The sequence below is a fragment of the Mizuhopecten yessoensis genome, unplaced genomic scaffold (genome assembly GCF_002113885.1).
Source record: "Mizuhopecten yessoensis strain PY_sf001 unplaced genomic scaffold, ASM211388v2 scaffold8745, whole genome shotgun sequence".
Taxonomy (NCBI): domain Eukaryota; kingdom Metazoa; phylum Mollusca; class Bivalvia; order Pectinida; family Pectinidae; genus Mizuhopecten; species Mizuhopecten yessoensis.
In genome coordinates, this window is record NW_018407700.1 from 2,747,815 (window position 1) to 2,767,668 (window position 19,854).

The 19,854-nt window shown below is 37.5% G+C and overlaps 1 protein-coding gene across 2 annotated transcripts in view; it reads right to left on the reverse strand.

Annotated features, from left to right (window-relative positions):
• LOC110456394 overlaps positions 1-19,854 on the reverse strand; it is a 42,296-nt gene that overhangs the window by 10,533 nt on the left and 11,909 nt on the right. For both annotated transcript variants that reach the window (XM_021507109.1, XM_021507108.1), the window contains exons 3-8: positions 17,947-17,974; positions 17,097-17,396; positions 10,347-12,200; positions 9,474-9,773; positions 6,550-6,951; positions 204-373 (exon numbers count right to left, since the gene is read on the reverse strand). In XM_021507109.1, coding sequence (XP_021362784.1) covers positions 204-373; positions 6,550-6,951; positions 9,474-9,773; positions 10,347-12,200; positions 17,097-17,396; positions 17,947-17,974 — 3,054 coding nt within the window. The remainder of the gene's footprint in view (positions 1-203; positions 374-6,549; positions 6,952-9,473; positions 9,774-10,346; positions 12,201-17,096; positions 17,397-17,946; positions 17,975-19,854) is intronic.

Here is a 19,854-nt window from a genome sequence, read left to right on the forward strand (position 1 = left end):
ATCCAAGATGACTGCCTATCGGCCATGTTGTTTATCCGATCAGTCTCAAAAGTTACCCTGCACAGCTAAGGACCAAGGGAAACCTTCATATAAAATTTGAGAAAGTTCCCCCGTTTGCTTCTTGAGAAATACTGATAACAAGAATTGTATTATCACTGTAGGATATTACAGGCATACATAGGTTTTCTGTATTGAATACATACATTATTTTCTTGCCGTTGTTGAACAAGTCTAACAAATCGATCTCCCTTGTTTTGACGTACATACAGACATCGTGGAAACCAGCGAGCATGTTCTACCCAGGGGTCATCACCCGGCTCCCAGTTACGCAGTCCTCCCCCACAGTAGAAACAGCGACAATAGTCACCATTACCTGCAAAAAAAAAAAAAAAGTAAGTCACAGTCTCAATAATACTTCTTATCAACAAGAGGTCCAGAGGGCCTGTATTGCTCACCTGAATATTTAAGCAGTTATAGCAAAATATTCTCATTAAATATTCTATTGTACTACAAATATTTCCCTCGCAAAATTTGTTGGCTCCATCTGTTGCTACCAGCCAAATAATATAATAAGATTCTATGCTTTTTATTCTTCTTCAGAAGTTGTTTGACATATTTTTCCCTGTGACCTTGTAAGTAGCTATATGTCAATGTCATTTTCCTTCTCAAACATTGTAAGCTCTATCTCAAAAAGCAAGCAGCCAAATCCTATGAATCCATTCCTTTTGGTTCTTCAGAACAAATCCTTTGAAATGTTGTTGACCTCTGTGACCTTTAAAGTATGTTGAGGTCATTTTCATTTGAAAACTTTAGTGAGCTCTATCCTAGGAAGCCACCAGCCAAATATTATAATTTTATGCCTTTCCATTATTCATCAGAAGTCGTTTTATTTTTTTGTAATATTTGACACCTGTGTCCCTGAAAGGAGGTCAAGGTCATTTTCATTCTCAAACTTTGTCGGGCTCCATTTCAGGAAGCCAACAGCAACATATAAAGGTTCTTTACCTATTAGTTCTTCAGTAGAAGTCGTTAAATAGTTTGACCTATTTGACTGCTGTGACCTAGAAAGTAAGTCATGGTCATTTTCATTCTCAAACTTTGTCGGGCTCTATCCAAGGAAGCCACCAGCTAAATATGAAGATTTTTTACCTTTTAGTTCTTCAGAAGAAGTTGTTTGAAGTGTTTGACATATTTGAACGCTGTGAACTTGAAAGTAGGTCAAAGTCATTTACATTCTCAATCTTTGATTGGCTCTATCCCAGAAAGTCACCAGCAAAATATAAAGACTCTTTACCTTTCAGTTCTTCAGAAGAAGTCGTTTAAAGAGTAGGACACATTTGTATATGAAATATCTTTTACTGCACAAAAAATAAAGATGGTACAGCTAAGATATGACTTTAAAGTGAAATGAATTAACATCAATATAAGCAATGCATTTTTAGAACTTGTTTGGACAAGAAAAAAATTGGTCAGGCTTATGAATTTTGAAGCTAAACTTAGTTGTGCAGACTGCATTAAAACATCAATATGTCACACAAAATACAAAATATTTATTATTAAACAAACCCACATCAGCTGTGAGGTCAAGAAGGTTTGACAGCCTTTGACTAATGGTGTACCAATCGGTATGGGTTTGATGTATCACCTATACGTTGGGCGCCTCTTTCTTGAGTGCCTCGGTAGCTGTGATTGCTAATGCTCACAGTCAGTACTACTGTGTGCAATCAAGTATAAGCTTCAGACAACTCGCTCTCCCATGAATTTCGGTTCGATCCCCAGTGGTGGCGGAAAAAGAGAGTGACGTGTTAGTTGTCATCTCTCTGATGTCACGGTGGTTTTCCTCCACGGAGAAAACATAATTTGTTCCCTTAGCAGCGTCGTAAGAAAAGCTCTACGGAACTTTTGTTTGCTGTTAACAATGTACATAACATTAAATAAAGATTATTTATTTATTATTTTACTTTATAGTAGTCTTTGTGTCTAACAGGGCATTATGGGTAGTAATTGGACCAATGTTGTACAAGTCATTTTACTGAATATCATCACACATGACAATGCTAATTACACCGGTATGAATAGGAGAAATTCAAAATCCCATAAAAGTATAAGAACTCATTTTTTTTTTAAATGAAAATCACTCATCGCTCCTTTAAAATATACATCTATGTTAATACATGAAATACTGATGAATAGCAGTTGGGGAGATAAATAGATATTTGTAATGATTCCTCATCCTATGTTTTCATTAAGTAAGAGATCCCAGAGAACTATTGGCACCTGCTGGCAGACATCTTGTTCTTCAGATCAGTTTAAAAAAAACACCATGCACAACGAAGGGATATTTGAGAAAGATCTGTCAAACACTTCTTGAGAAATAGCCATAAAAAACTTTCACTATCAGATTTAAGATGGCTAAATGGTGGCCCTCTTATTTTTTAAATCAGTCTCAAAATCAAACATACAAATAAATCATGGACTGCTGGAAACTTCCATACAAAACTTGTTCTGTAAAACTTATCCTTGAGATATATATATATAGTAATATCAAACTTGAACATTCAAAATTAAAGACGGCTTCCGGGCAGCCATTTTTCATTTTCCTATCCATCTCAAAATGAATCATGTGAAATTACAGACCAAGGGGGAATCTACAAGTAAGAAATTTGAGACAGGTTTTTCCAAGTACTTCTTGAGAAATAACCTGATTATAAAAATTGTTTAGGGATACAAACTACAGACTGACAGAACATGAATGATTTTAAACTAAAAACAGAAAACAACTTGATATTCCTTATATAACAATATAAAAATGTTTTTTTTTGACTTATTCCTGTTTCAATTTAAATACATGTAAAAGGATTTTGATTTTTGTTACCTATTCCCAGTAAGTATAAATAAAACATTAGTAAATGCCTACATATTGTCGTCAAAAATAAAACATCTAGGTCAATGGAGCATCTTCTAAACAATAGGCCAATTGGCATGTGTTGGTCTCTTTAATGTATTTACAATTTGATTGGAACTCTCCTATCTTGAAGTTAATAAATGACTTAAGCTTGACCTATCATGGTCTTATGTCGTCTGCATTTTATATAGTCACCAGTTATTAAATGATGTTAGAAAACACATATCACAACTGGTAAATAATATTTTACAACCCTGATGTTTTTTGTTTATTCAGAAGGAGTAATTGAAAGATTTTAAAGCATTCAAACAAAACTGCAACAGATAACACTCTATTTCACCTTATTATTAGGTGGTTAGGTGAATTTTCAGCTAGAAGTGATCTATTCTTTACAAATGTAAAGTTATCGTATAGCGACCTCAAGGTGAAGGTTTTTAGCTTACCTGGCACGAAGTGCCAAGTGATCTTATGCCGTGGTGCGGCGTCTGTCCGTCCGTCGTCCGTCGTCAATATTTTGCTTTAAACGACTTCTTCTTAATAACCAAAAGGCCTAGGGTGATGATATTTGGCAAGAAGCAAACTGGGATGAAGGGCTACAAAGTTTGTTAAAATTAATGACCTTCACCCATTTTCAAGGTCACAGGGGTCAAATATGTAAAAAACTTTGAACATCTTTTTCTTGATAACCAAACTGCCCAGGGAGATGATATTTGGCCAGTAGCATGCTTGGGTGAAGGGCTACCAAGTTTGTTCAAATAAATGACCTTCAATTTTATCAAGGTCACAGGGGTCAATTATCTTAAAAAAACTTTAAACAATTTCTTCTGAATAACCAAAATGCCCAGGGTGATGATATTTGGCCAGTAGCATGCTGATATGAAGGGCTACAAAGTTTGTTCAAATGAATGACCTTCACCCATATTCAAGGTCAAAGGGGTCAAATATGTTAAAAACTTTAAACAACTTCTTCTCAATAACCAAACTGCCGAGGGAGATAATATTTGGCCAGTAGCATGCTTGGGTGAAGGGCTACCAAGTTTGTTCAAATGAATGACCTTCAATTATATTCAAGGTCACAGGGGTCAATTGTCTTAAACAAGAGGCCCAATGGGCCTGAATCGCTCACCTGTTATCAATCTCACACTTGTAAACTTAAAAGTGGAATAAAATTTAGCTACAGACAGACTATCAGTGTTTGATTCATAAGAACCTATTAAAAGATTTACACATATGACGCCTGTGACCTTGAATGTCGAACAAGGACATTAGGCTGAACAAAGTTTAAAGTCTTCCATCCTGGCATGCTTTTGGCAAAATATCATTACCCTGGACCTTTTGGTTATACAGAACAAGTCATTTAAAAATTTAATCATATATTGACTACTGTGACCTTGAATATGGGCGAAGGTCATTCATTTTGACAAAATTGGTAGCCCTTCATCCCAGCCTGTTAATGACCAAATATCATCACCCTTGACCTTTAGCTAATTGCATTGAGAAGAAGTCGTTTAAAGGTTTTAAACATATTTGACCCCAGTGACCTTGAATATAAATAAAGATCATTCATTTGAATAAACTTGGTGGCCCTTCATCCCAGCATGCTACTGGCCAAATATCTTAACCCTAGGCCTCTTAGTTATTCAGAAGAAGTTGTTTAAACGTTTTAACATATTTGACCCCTGTGACCTTGAATATAAGTCAAGGTCATTCATTTGAACAAACTTGGTAGCCCTTCATCCCAGCCTGCTCCTGGCCAAATATCATTATCCTAGGACTTGCGGATATTGAGAAGTTGCTTAAAGGATTTTAACATATTTGACCCCTGTGACCTTGACTTTAAGTCAAGGTCATTAATTTGAACAAACTTGGTAGCCCTTCATCCTAACATGTTACTGGCCAAATAGCATCATCCTTTGCCCTTTGGTTATTGAGAAGAAGTTGTTTAAAGGTTTTAACATATTTGATCCCTGTAACCTTGAATATAAGTAAAGGTCATTCATTTGAACAAACTTGGTAGCCCTTCAACCCAGCATGTTACTGGCTAAATATCATCACCCTAGGCCTCTCGGTTATTCAGAAGAAGTTGTTTAAATGTTTTTAACATATTTGACCTCAGTGACCTTGAATATGATTTAAAATCATTTATTTGAACAAACTTAGTAGCCCTAGATCCCAGCATGTAACTGGCCAAATATCATCACCTTAGGCCTCTCAGTTATTCAGAAGAAGTTGTTAAAGGTTTTAAACATATTTGACCCCTGTGACCTTGAATATAAGTCAAGGTCATTCATTTGAACAAACTTGGTAGCCCTTTATCCCAGCCTGCACCTGGCCAAATATCATTATCCTAGGACTTGCGGTTATTGTGAAGTTGCTTAAAGGATTTTAACATATTTGACCCCTGTGACCTTGACTTTAAGTCAAGGTCATTAATTTGAACAAACTTGGTAGCCCTTCATCCTAACATGTTACTGGCCAAGCTGTTCAGGACAAGTAGCGTTTTAAAGGAAAAGTTGACAGACGACGGACGCTGCGCCATGGCATAAGCTCACTTGTCCTTTGGGAAGGTGAGCTTAAAACATGAGAAAAGTGGTAATAGCTGAAATACAAAATTTATGGTAAAGGTACAACTATCATTTGTACTGTTATCTGTTTTAACCAGCTGAATTCTAAACGAAAAACAACTGTCTCAGCTAAAAACTCTGAAGACTTGTTTCATAAATCTCATATGAAATGGAAACTAATGTATGATCCTATATGTATTACTTCAGACAAATTTAATACATGGATATAAGAAAAGGAGCGAACTCCAAAACAAGAGGCCTGTATATCTAAGCAACTCTAAAGATTCCAAGAATAGGGCCCGTCACCAAGGCCAATCCTGGACGAATATATTATGTATCCAAATCTTATTGACAAGCAATTGTATATATTATTATAGGATGGGGGCAGATATGAAGGCCAATTCTTTTAATATAATTATATTCACCTCTACATGCCTAGGAATTGTGTAGGTAGGGATCACAAATTACTTCTGTGTTATGAATCTCAACCCAATAACCATATATGCATTTGTACAATTCTGAATCCCCTGAGAATGCTTCCTACCAAACATGGTTTACATCCATCTTTTAGTTCCAGGGAAGAAGTCACTTAAACCAATATGACCAAATTATCACTATGGCCCCACTCCTCACCTACACTTCAGGATGTTTTCAGTCAAATTTGGTTATCATTCAATCAGCAATGCAAAAGAAGTTGTTTAAAGAAATTGTTGATGGACAGGTGGACAGACGGATTGAAGAAGAACACCATGGTACAGCATAAGCAAACCTTGGTCCTTCATACACAATACATGTACCAAAATCCAGTCACTGATGGGCATATTAAAAGTGGGTCACTTTTTCTCAGTCCACTTATTTCCAGGTATGTAAAGGATTTCTGTGGCTACACGCAAGACATCGCTTTTTACAGTGCAATATAATATATATGTCTTTGATACTTGCTTGAAATGCTTGATAATACATGTACTTCATTTTGATGCAATGTCATGGAAAAAGTCAGCAAAATCAAGCACTTCATGCCTGAATTGAATACTTATTAATATCGTACTTTAGTAATTTTGAATACAAATGTGCCATTACCTGTGTAGAAGAATCCTGCAGACGACATTTCATATGGTGTTTGGTTGAGGTATGCCGGCCAGCCGTGTAAGAAGGTGTCTGATCTGGTGGCCTGGACAGCATAGTTAGGATAGCGAGGCATGTAGTTACCCTGTGGGTCAGCTCTAGGAACACCCCTGGGTACCTGTTCCTCATCTGGTCTGGGAGCAGCGCTTGGGGCTGAATTTAATGGTGGATTCTGTGGAAATATAATTCTGCCCCATTCCTGTCCTGGTGGATTATTATTTGGAGGTGGGTCTTGGCCTCTGGGTTCCTGTTGTTGTTGTTCCTGCACGTTAGGGTCTGCTCTCGGCTGTGGATTCTGTGCTGGCATGTCTGGAGGAGCTCTGTCTGATCCTCCTGTCTCTCTACCGGATGCTCCTTCTGTCACAGAGTATACATTGTACATGTTAAGGTAAGTCAAGCAACCGGTGAATGAGATATCTCCTTAGATAGAACTTTTTATTTCTAAACACTTTTAATGAAACACTGATTTTTAAAATTTTAAATAGCAGTGATACAGTGATAACATAGTCTGAAAACTAGAACTGGTCTTTAAAAAGAGGATAAATTTAAATCTCTCTCGCAATATAGCCTGCTGTCAGTTTCAGTATGTAGCATATTGAAATCATAAATGTTACAGGAACACATAAAATTCTATAAATTCATAACATTGAGATTATGGAAGCATACATTTATCATTGTTGATGTTGCAGATCAGCAGAAATAAATGACGGAAATTGGGATTATTTTACGGAAACTCGGTTCATGCTATTTTTTTCAGAGAATATTTCACATATTTTTGTTTGTATGATTTTACAGGTCCAAATTCCAAACAAAGGTACACCTTGGGACAACTTTTGAGAAAGACCAGCCCTATAGAACCCACATGGCACTGGTATTCTTCCTTTCTAACCTGTCAGGATGAAATTTGAAGTGTATCAAGATGACAAGAGATTACTTCAAATATTTTGTACTGTGAGTATGTTATTTAGTCATTTTAATGCATAGCAAGTCTTACTTGCAACAATATCTTTTCACAAAATATCTCAAGTAGTCTTACAATATAAGGCAAATTCCTTTTCAATCCTTGAGTATTAATAATGTAATGTACATTTGAAATATTTTGCTGTAAATGTCTTTTCCCTCGAGAATAAATTAAAAAAAATATATATGCTGAAATGCTGCTATACAACTTCTCTATGATATAGACTATATACAGCAAGAGAGACAGAACATTAATATAGGAAGGACAGTGTTGATGAAATCTTTGTTTGCCTATAGCTGGCTCAGGATTTTAAGTTCTATAATTATGTCATCCTCAGTCCCACAATTGATATAAGCATCAGCACGATTTTCACCTGGGACCGAAGATGTAATTAGGAAGGTAATTTGTAGGAAGGTAGAGGGGTAAACAAGTTTTGTGTATACCAAAATTAGAAAAACAACCTGTATGATGTAAAGCCAGTGATCCAAACTTTTAATGGTGCCCTGAGAAAAACAAGAAGCCCAGAGGGCCTGTATCGCTCACCTGAAAATGTTTAAAATAATTGGAATGAAGTAAAGATATATCACTTCATTGTAGGTGCTGTAAGTACATATGAAATTTCAGAAAGATCCTTGAGATATAGCGAGAACAAATTTCAAACAGAGCCCCCACCCCTATGCCCCTAGGGGGGGGTCATACCCACCGTTTATACAAAATTGGTTCCCCTTCACCAAAGGATGCTTCATACCAAATTTGGACAAAATCCTGTCATTCCTAAAGAAGCAGAAGAAGGATTTTGAAGAATTTGCTATGTTTTCCCTATTGGGCCCCTCCCTTCTGCCCCAAGAGGGGCCACACTCGCTGTTTATACAAAATTGAGTCTCTTTTGCCCAAGGATGCTCCAGACTAAATAAGGATAAAATCCCTTATGGTAGAAGAAGGATTTAAAGGGTTTTACCTCTGTTTCCTTTATTGGGCCCCATCCCTCAGGTCCAAGGGGGGGTCACACCCACTGTTTATACAAAATTGGTTCCCCTTTACCAAAGGATGCTCCACACAAAATATGGACCAAATCCTTTCATTCCTACAGAAGAAGAAGGTTTTTAAAGAATTTGCTATATTTCCCTTATTGGGCCCCGCCCCTCAGGCCCCAAGGGGGCCAGACCCACCATTTATACAAAATTGAGTCCCCTTGGCCCACGTATGCTCCACACCAAATATGGACGAAATTCTTTCATTCCTACAGAAGAAGAAGGATTTAAAAAAATATTTTGCTATTTTTCCTCTATTGGGCCCTGCCCCTCAGGCCCCTGGGGGCCACAAACACAGTTTATACAAAATTATTTTCCCTTCACCCAAGGATGTTTCAGACCAAATATGGACCAAATCCTTTCATTCGTACAGAAGAAGAAGGATTTTAAAGAACTTGCTATATATCCCCTATTAGGCCCCGCCCCTCAGGCCCCTGGGGGGCCAGACCCACGGTTTATAAAAAATTGAGTCCCATTGGCCCAAGGATGCTCCAGACTAAATTAGGATAAAATCCCTTAATCCCTACGGTAGGATTTTAAAGGTTTTACCTCTATTTCCCCTATAGGGCCCCGCCCCTCTGCCCCTAGGGGGGCTACACCCACACTTTATACAAAATTAAGTCCCCTTTGCCTAAGGATGCTCCTGAACAAATTTAGTCAAAATCTACTTGGCCGTTCAGGACTAGTAGCGTTTTAAAGGAAAAGTTGATGGACGGACGACGGACGATCAACGGATGCTGCGGTATGCATAAGCTCACCATGGTCCTTTGGACCAGGTGAGCTAATGATAAGGTAGACACTAAAATTACTGTTGGTAGGAAAAGTGGAAACATAGTTGTTTAGCCTTAAACTGTATCTCTGATCCATGCAAACTAAAGGTGACATACCACTAGAACTTGACAGACTTGGACCAGCCTCAGTTTGGTCTTCAGCAGCTGATGCAGTATGTGCCACAGCCTCAGCAATAGGGTGTGGTGTACTGTCAAGACTGGCTAGTCTAGGTAACACTTGTGACAGATCCTCTCGGCCGATCTCTGTGCTACTGGATTCCCTGTGTTGCCCTATACTGGATGAAGCATCATCTCCTAGGGAAGTTGGATCATGTGTTTTATGAACTGCAATGTTTGTTTTCTGGCTTGGATGCTGGCTTCTGGTATCTACAGTTGCAGTGTCCCTGTCCAAAGCTTCTGTATAAATATAACAATGTAATATATATTTTATGTTTTAATTTAAATTGAATTCACTCCTCACAATTCAATATAATTTATCTTTTCATGTACCTATACTCAGCAAAATATTAAATGCTCCTTGCTTTGTTATTGAATATTATATACTACCAAATGTTTGCCAAGTCAAACTTTCACCCTTTACCTGTGAAATCCATATTCACCCAGTGTTGATTTCCCCTTCACATTTAATCACTATGTTAATTATGTTGTTAATTAATGTTTGCTGTAATGATAAATTTGTCCTCACTCCAAACGGCTAAAAAAATTTAACAGCAGCAAATATTTCCTGGTATAAAGGATAAATATTTAGGGAATATTTTCTATTTTGGTCAGGTTATGAGGGATAAATTGAAATGATAAATTCTGTTTCTAAACTCTTTTCCTTGGAACTAAAGTGTCTGTTATAATGAAGTTCTGCTGTTGAATAATTCCTCGTGGTCATTTACTAGGAAATCTCCTAATCCAAACTCACTTATCTATGGATATTCCTAACTGTTCCAGTATTTTCTGCAGTTTTAGTACATTACATACCTGCTTCGGGTAGGTCAGCAGGCTCCTCATCAACTGGTGGTCTTGCTGCCTCCTCCAAAAGCGGTTCCCATGGTATGGCAGGCCACTGGTTAATGACATCTGCATAGATGGGCATATTTCGAGCATCACCGTCATTGAGGTGCAGACAATGTGGAGATATCCGTCGGTGAATTTCTAGTGGGTTATCTCCCTCCCTCCATTCTCTGTAGATCTGTCCACAGCTATAGCAGCAGGTCTCCGACACTCTACCCGTGTAGAAAAACCCTATCCTTGCCAAATATAGGTAGGACACTCCAGCATTTCTGGGAAAGGACCAGAAGCTCCTTACACGCATCCATTCATACTGCATGCTCTCCAGTACAGTGATCTGTTGTCCTTGCTCCATCTGTTGGAAGTAGCGACCAAGCCCATGTAAAGCTGGTTCCACGATAACAACCATTGGAGCAATTTCATGAAAAGTCAACAATCCAAGTCGTTCCAAGTGGTGCAGTAACCACTGACCTCTGTGAAAGTTACACGCGACACTTCTTAGTGTACACAATGGTCTCCTTTGGGGATCTTGTGTGACCTCTAGATCATGGAATGTGATGATGGTTTTCTGACTAGAAGTTTTATGGATGATGTAAAACAATATATGATGAACTCTATTATTGGAGAAGGAAATGTTACTAACAGTGTTACAGTTAGTTTGCAATAATTTCTTATTGTCATCTGATAAGTTCCTCTGTGAAGTGATACAGTCGTCAGAAGTGTTATAGCAGTCAGAAGTGCTACAGTCGTCAGAAGTGTAATGGTCTTCAGAAGTGTAATGGACTTCAGAAGTGTAATGGTCTTCAGAAGTGTTATAGTAGTCAGAAGTGTTATGATCTTCAAATGATTCACTTGCATTTGTAACCAAGTGAGAGGAACTTCTGTCTTTGCTTTCTTTGAACTCATGTTGGGAATTTAAAAATGTATCAGATGTATCTCTTTCTTCATTAAAATTATATGTCGCCTTTTCTTCATTTTGTGATTTGCCTAGATCATACATGATCAGTTCTCTCCTTATCGACAAGAAAGATGGAGAACTTGAAAAACTGGAGAGGAAGCTGGAATTGTACACGTATACTGAATGGTCATCACCGATACTTTGTGGGTTACTCAAAACCCCACTATCAAATATCTCCTCATGTAAGACATCTTTGATCCTCTCATGATGTGAAATGCCAGTTTCAGATTTATTCTGAACAGAGTCAGATACACTGAAATCCCTAGTTGGTAAGGAATCATCACACCGATTTGTTTGTGATAGGAGGGGTTCATTTTCAGCATTGTTTAGGTCCTGTAACACATTCCTCTGCTCCAGAGATTGTAGATCAAGTTTTTCATCTCCACTTTCACTAGATGAATGAATCAAGTTTAATGAATGAACACTGGTGGCTGACATATCAAAATGATTTTCAATTCCAGATGTCTGAGATATGGGAGAGGACCAATGAATTGAATTAACTATATGATCAATAGAGATATTTTTCTCATTCCAGCCACTGTCGTGCTCGAGTGAATGTATATCATTGAAAGACTCCTGTTCTATGTGTTCACTTTCTTGGAGAAGGGGGATCTCTCTCTCACTGATAAGCCCTTGGACTGGTTGGCCTGGCCATTCACATCGTTGAATACGCAATTCTGGCAAGTCCAGATCTGGACAACTTTCCAAATCAATAACATGACTTGAATCAGAATATATTTCATCCCCCTTTTCATTTCTGTACAATTCATTTTGAAATGTTGATCCTTTGACTGGCTGTAAAGTTTTGTCTTTATCACAAACATTGTTGACATTTTCTTCACATGGATCACATGTGTCTTCAACATCTGCAAAATAAGTTAAACACATCAGAATTTTTTTATAAAGGAAACTTTTTTTTTATGTGTACCTGATTAAGAAATCTAATTAAAACCACATTCCAACATGAGGCCTAGGGGGCCTGTATCACTCACCTGGTTATTTAAGCAATCATGGCACAATATTTACATTTGCTCTGTAATGCCAATTTGTAACCACTTCAGACATGTAGGGTAAGAACTTGGAAGCGTTACTATGGAGACTTTATAATTCATAAAGAATTAAGGTTATTACTATTACTAGCACATTAGTTGGGTTGGAGATAAAAAATATGTGATGGCTGTTCATTTGTCGAATTGTCTATATAAACAATACCAAACTTTACCCCCTCCTCATGGGCAAACAGGGGCCCTGAGAGACATGAAAATCACAAATTTTATAAACCACCACAAGGCCTTTACAGCTATGAGTAGTATTTGATTCTAGCATTTCTAGAACTGCAGAAGAAGATTTTTGAAATTTCCCTAAATCCCCCCCCCCNTTCATATACATGTTTGTATAAACTATACTAAATTTCACCCCCTCCTCAGGGGCAAACGGGGGCCCTGAGAGACATGAAAATCACAAATTTTATAAACCACCCAAAGGCCTTTACAGCTATGGGTAGTATTTGATCCTGGCATTTTTGTAACTAGAGAAGATTTTTGAAATTTTCCCAAATTTCTCCCCTTTTTGGCCCCTTACCCAGCCCCCTAGGGGGTGATACTCATTTATATTATACCAGCAGACCTTCCTCCCCTTACAAGTATTTCTCTCAAATATGAACTTTTTTTTCAAAACAATGGAAGATATGGCCCGTCATGTCTATTTCATATACATGTTTGTATAAACTATACTAAATTTCACCCCCTCCTCAGGGGCAAACGGGGCCCTGAGAGACATGAACATCACAAATTTTATAAACCACCCAAAGGCCTTTACAGCTATGAGTAGTATTTGATTCTAGCATTTCTAGAACTGGAGAAAAAGATTTTTGAATTTTCCCCTAAATCCCCCCCCCACTTTTTGGCCCCTAACTCAGTCCCCTAGGGGGCCACACCCTTATATCATAAATCCATTGAGCCCCTGGTCCCAAGGATGCTTCATATCAAATTTAGTTAAAATCTAATCAGTCGTTCAGGAGATAAAGGCTTTTAAAGGGAAAAGTTGATGCCGGACGCCGGGGTACGGCATAAGCTCACTTGCCCAACAAGGCATCACAGACAACATCCTTGCAATTGAATTGATCGATTAGAAATGGCAAGTGTGCTACATAGAGTGACAGAAGATTATTTGTGAATACAAAAGCTGATGTTTGTGAATATATATGTGAAGTTTAATTACAATAGGACACGAAATAAAGTCTGCAAAGATGAAACCAAACAAGCAAATTCTTGGGAATTTATATCCCCTGCTTTCAGGACATTTTGTAGGTAAACATTATTGAGATTAGGTTAAAAATGTGAGTATCGGCTGTTGAGACATAATGTACAGCTTGAAACTGGAAGAAAAAAAAGCCTTATCTAATATTTGCTAGAGTTATTAAGCGGAAACTGCAGATAATGACTCTGCCAAATATAGTCTGATTAAAGTGGTTGCCAAACTTGGCCAAGCCCTTAATGCGTTGAACCCTGTTACTAAGTTTGAAGACAATCGGATAATATTTGCGAGAGTTAATGAACAGAAACAGAAGATAATGACGTTTTTCGTTATTTGAGGGGCCATAACACCGATAAATGAGGTCCGCTGAAAATGATCATCAAACTTGATTGAGCCCTTAAGACATTTAACCCACGTACCAAGTTTGAAGAAAATCTGTTTACATTTTTATAGTTATTGAACCGAAACGAAAAGCAGCAAATAATGACATTTTTCGTTATTCAAGGGGCCATAACTCCGCAAAATGGGGTCCGCTGAAAGTGGTCATCAAACTTGGCCGAGCCCTTAAGGAATTTAACCCTGTAACCAAGTTTGAAGAAAATCAATTAACATTTGTTGTAGTTATTGCACGGAAACGAAGCGCAGCAGATAATGATGTTTTTCAATATTCAAGGGGCCATAACTCCACCAAATGGGTCCGCTGAAAGTGGTCATCAAACTTGGTCGAGCCCTTAAGGAATATAACCCTGTAACCAAGTTTGAAGAAAATCAATTAACATTTGTTGTAGTTATTGCACGGAAACGAAGATAGACAGACAGACAGACGGACAAACCCAAATTAATATCCCCCGTTTCGGTGAAAGCGGGGGATAAAAAGCACGATTTATAGTCTAAGTGATCTTGTATGTTACCATGGTTCTGACATTAACACTAGTTCTTTAGTCAGAGACAATAACAGTAGGTTCATATCATCTATAGCCATGACACAGGTTTACGTCAAAAGATATTTCCTCAATTGATGAGTGAAATACATAGTGAAATATTTTGGTTGTTGGGTTAAACTAGAAAATGTCTGTAAGACATGAATGCCCCGGCTGCCATGTGCAACTAGAACACTGACAGGTCAGTAAGGGCCCCGTCTTGTGGCAATATATCCCCCATAATCATCCTGAAGCAATCTGCCCATTTAGCTGAGCTTGATGTTTGACATTTGGACTTCAAAAAGAATCACAAGGAAGCAAAATATACATTTTACATGTGCTATGATCATGATGTGAGTCTTGTTTCCTTCCACCTCCATATTTGCTGGGCTAACAGATATGTAAATACCGGTGCAATACTCATTTGTTAGCTTTGATTTGTTTTAATTCACCTTATATACCTCCTCCATCAAGATCCAGGATCAAAGTCAGAGATCCACTTTGTCTTTGACCTTTGGACCCAAATGACCTTGACCATTAACCCAATGACCTTGATCTTTGGTCAGTTGACTTATTTTTTAATTCCGACTAACTTTTGCTTCATAATATCATAAAAAAATGTTCATCAGTGAAAAATACAAAACTTGACCTTGACCCTTTGGAACCTATAACCTGGACCTAAGGTCAGTTGACTCTGTGTTCAGTTCTGAACAAGTTTGCTTCATAATAACATAAAATGACCTTGACCTTAAGTCATTTGACTCCTTTTTAAATTCGGACCAACTTTGCTTCATAAAGTCATAACAAAATGTTCATCAGGGAAAAGATACAAAATTTGACTGTGACCTTTGACCCAGTGACATTGACCTTTTCTCAATTGACTCCTTGTTTAATTCTGAGCAACATTGCTTCAAAGTGTCATACCAAAATGTTCACCAGTGAAAAGATACAAAATTAAACCTTGACCTTTGACCCAATGACCTTGACATTTGGTCAGGTTGACTCCTTGTTTACCTCTGATTATTTTTGCTTCATCAAGTCATAACAAAATGTTCATCAGTGAAACGATGCAAAATTTGACCTTGACCTTTGAGTCTAATTACCTTAACCTTTGGCTTCACCTTTTTACCTTAGTGTGTCTCTTTGTTTAATTCCGAACAACTTTGCTTCATGTCATAAAATGCTCATTAGTGAAAAGCTACAAAATTTGACCTTGACCCCTGACCCGATGACCTTGACCTTTGGTCAGTTGACTCCTTGTTGAATTCTGAGCAACATTGCTTCAAAGTGTCATACCAAAATGTTCACCAGTGAAAAGATACAAAATTTAACCTTGACCTTTGACCCAATGACCTTGACATTTGTTCAGGTTGACTCCTTGTTTGATTCTGATCAACTTCGCATCATGCCATAACAAAATGTTCATCAGTAAAAAGATGCAAAATTTGACCTCGACATTTGAACCTAATGACCTTGACCTTGACTTTTTACCTCAATGTGTATTTTTGTGAACTGAACATCTTGACCAGGTTTCATGTACATCGGTCAATAAATACCAAAGTTATCAGCCAGGAACAAAATTTGTGGACGGACAGACAGAGTGATTACTATAGCGCACCTGTATCTCTGATACGGGGCCCTAATTAATTTCAGTGTTTGTTATTATCTTATAAATAGTTATAACGACTTTGATTTTGAAACCCTGAAATATGTACACCTTCGATGTATGATCATATTAATGGAGAAGTATATGGAGAAAACATTTCTATGAAACATTGAGTCATCCAAGATATTCTCATGCTTGAAATCTCTACAAACTTTGATGAAAATCGGTTCAGAAATGAAGTATGTAGATGACAATGAATCAGTTGATGATTTCCTAGATCTTGGCCTTGAATCCTAAATCACTGAGATGTCACAGGGATCTAATACTTGACCTTTGTACAAAGTTTGATCAAAATTCATCAAAAAATGAAGTTGCTAGAGTGTTAACATTAAATCACAACAGGACGGGACAGACATGAGCAGCACACCCCCCCCCCCCCCCCCCCCCATTTTATGACGGGGGCATACAATAAACTAACATGCATCACTGAAGGAATTACAAAGAAACAAAAGGGAAATATTTGATATGAGACTGAGAAGTTGAAAATCATGTACGGTATATTCAGAAAATATATGCTGAAATGCTGCAATACCACTTCTGTATGATATAGACTATATACAGCAAGGGAGACAGAACATTAATATAGGAAGGACAGTATTGATGAAATCTTTGTTTGCCTATAGCCAGCTCAGGATTTTAAGTTCTATAATTATGTCATCCTCAGTCCCTTAATTGATATAAGCATAGGCACGATTTTCACCTTGGACCGAAGATGTAATTAGGAAGGTAATTTGTAGGTAGGCAGAGGGGTAAACAAGTTTGGTGTATACCAAATTTTGACAAAACCTCTGTATGATGTAAAGCCAGGGATCCAAACTTTTAATGGCACCCTGAGAAAAATGATAAGGTAGACACTATACAATTTTTTGTATTTAGCCTTTAACTGTATCTCTGATCCATGCAAACTAAAGGTGACATACCACTAGAACTGGACAGACTTGGACCGGCCTCAGTTTGGTCTTCAGCAGCTGATGCAGTATGTGCCACAGCCTCAGCAATAGGGTGTTGTGTACTGTCAAGACTGGCTGGTCTAGGGAACACTTGTGACAGATCCTCTCGGCCGGTCTCTGTGCTACTGGATTCCCTGTGTTGCCCTATACTGGATGAATCATCATCTCCTAGGGAAGTTGGATCATGTGTTTTATGAACTGCAATGTCTGTTTTCTGGCTTTGATGCTGGCTTCTGGTATCTACAGTTGCCGTGTCCCTGTCCAAAGCTTCTGTATAAATATAACAATGTAATATATATTTTATGGTTGTTTTTTAAATTGAATTCACTCCTTACAATTCAACATAATTTATCTTTTCATGTACCTATACTCATACTTGAATCCTAAATCACTGAGATGTCAAAGGGATTCTGATACTTGACCTTTGTACGAAGTTTGATCAAAATTCGTCAAAAGATGAAGTTGCTAGAGTGTTAACATTAAATCACGACAGGACGGGACAGACATAAGCAACACAACACTCCCCTCCCCTATTTTATGGCGGGGGCTTACAATTCACTTACATGCATCACTGAAGGAATTACAAAGAAACAAATGGGAAATATTTGATATATGACTGAGAAGTTGAAAATGAAGTACAGTATATTCAGAAAATTTAGAAAATGATAGAAGGGGCAGAATTTTCCAAAATGGATTCTATGAAGTACTGTATTTACTAGATACATGAATCTTTCATGAAATTCAGAAATGATAGAATTATACATAGTACACTATATATGTACAAAATGTATTGCAAAACATTAGATAAAACAAGCAGTACCTTTACATGGTGGACCAGGGCCCGAAATCTGTAAAAGACAATAATACACATAATCACACATATACGTAGGACAGTAATTTAGCACAGCACATGTCACGGTACATATGTTAATGAAGATTCATGACTATACATGTACCTACATTATTACAGAAACTTTTATTCAGCGCTTAAACGACATTTTGATCTCTGATCACAAGCCAAACATTACTGCTCTAGGGCAAAATGATCTTTGAAAAGTTGAAGGTTTTAACACATTTGACTACTGTGTCTGTCCATGAAAGTGGACTGAGATTATTTATTTGATTTTTTTTTTATATTCTCTTATCACACTGTGAGGGAAAATGTTTCAGGACCAGGCTATATGGATCTTCAACACACGTTACTTGAAATTTTAACAAGTTGACCTCTGTGTTTATCAAAAAACGTTTAGTCTGTTGCTTTTTCAGAATACTTTCTAAAAGCAAGAGGCCCAATGGGCCTGAATCGCTCACCTGGTATTAATCTCACACTTGTAATCTTAAAAGTGGACTAATACACAGCTACAGGCAAAATATCTGTGTTCGATAAATTTGAATCTATTAAATGATTTAAACATATGACGTCTGTAAACCTGAATGAAAGATTATAGCCTTCTGTCCCGGCATATTTCTGGCTAAATATCATTACCCTGGACCTGATGAATATTCAGAAGTCATTTAAAGATTTAAACATATTTGATCCCTGTGACCTTGAATATGAGCAACGGTCATTCATTAAAACAAACTTGCAATTGGTAGCCCTTCATTCAAGCATGTTAATGGCCAAATATCATCATCCAAGACCTTTTGGTTATTGAGAGGAGGTTGTTTAAAGTTTTTAAACATATTTGACCCCTGTGACCTTGAAAATAGATGAGGGTAATTCATTTGAATAAACTTGGTAGCCCTTCATCCCAGCATGTTACTGGCAAAGGCCCTTTGGTTATTGAGAAGAAGTTTTTAAAAGATGTTTAACACATTGACCCCTGTGACCTTGAAAATAGATGAAGGTCATTTGTTTGAACAAACCTGGTAGCTCTTTATCCTAGCATGCTACTGGTCAAATAGCATCATCCTAGGCCTCTTGGTTATTGAGAAGAAGTTGTTTAAAGGTTTTAAACATATTTCACCCCTGTGACCTTGAATATAAGTAAAGGTCATTTGTTTGAACAAACTTGGTAGACCTCTATTAAAGCATGCTACTGGTCAAATAGCATCATCCTGGGCCTCTTGGTTATTGAGAAGTTGTTTAAAGGTTTTAATCATCTTTCACCCCTGTGACCATGAATATAAGTCAAGGTCATTCATTTGAACAAGCTCTGTAGCCCTCTATTACAGCATACTACTGGTCAAATAGCATCATCCTAGGCCTCTTGGTTATTGAGAAGAAGTTGTTTAAAGGTTTTAAACATATTTGACCTCCACTGTGACCTTGAATATAGGTAAAGGTCATTCATTTTAACAAAATTTAGTAGCCCTTTATCCTAGCATGTTACTGCCTAAATATCATTATCCTAGGCCTCTAAGTTATTCAGAAGAAATTGTTTAAAGATTTTTTAAGACAATTGACCCCTGTGACCTTGAAAATGGGTGAAGGTCATTTATTTGAACAAACTTGGTAGCCCTTCATCCAAGTTTGCTTCTGGCCAAATATCATCACCCTAGGCCTTTCGGTTATTAAAAAGTCGATTAAAGTAAAATATTGATGCCGGACGGAACGCCAGACGCCGCACTAGGGCATAATAAGCCCACTTGGCACTTCGTGCCAGGTGAGCTAAAAATGTGGAAGTGGTCAAGGTCACTTATTACCAACAAATTGATAGTGTGGCCATTTATCTCGGAACCTTACAGACAAAATATCAAAAAACTAAGCTAATGGTTATTTGGAAAA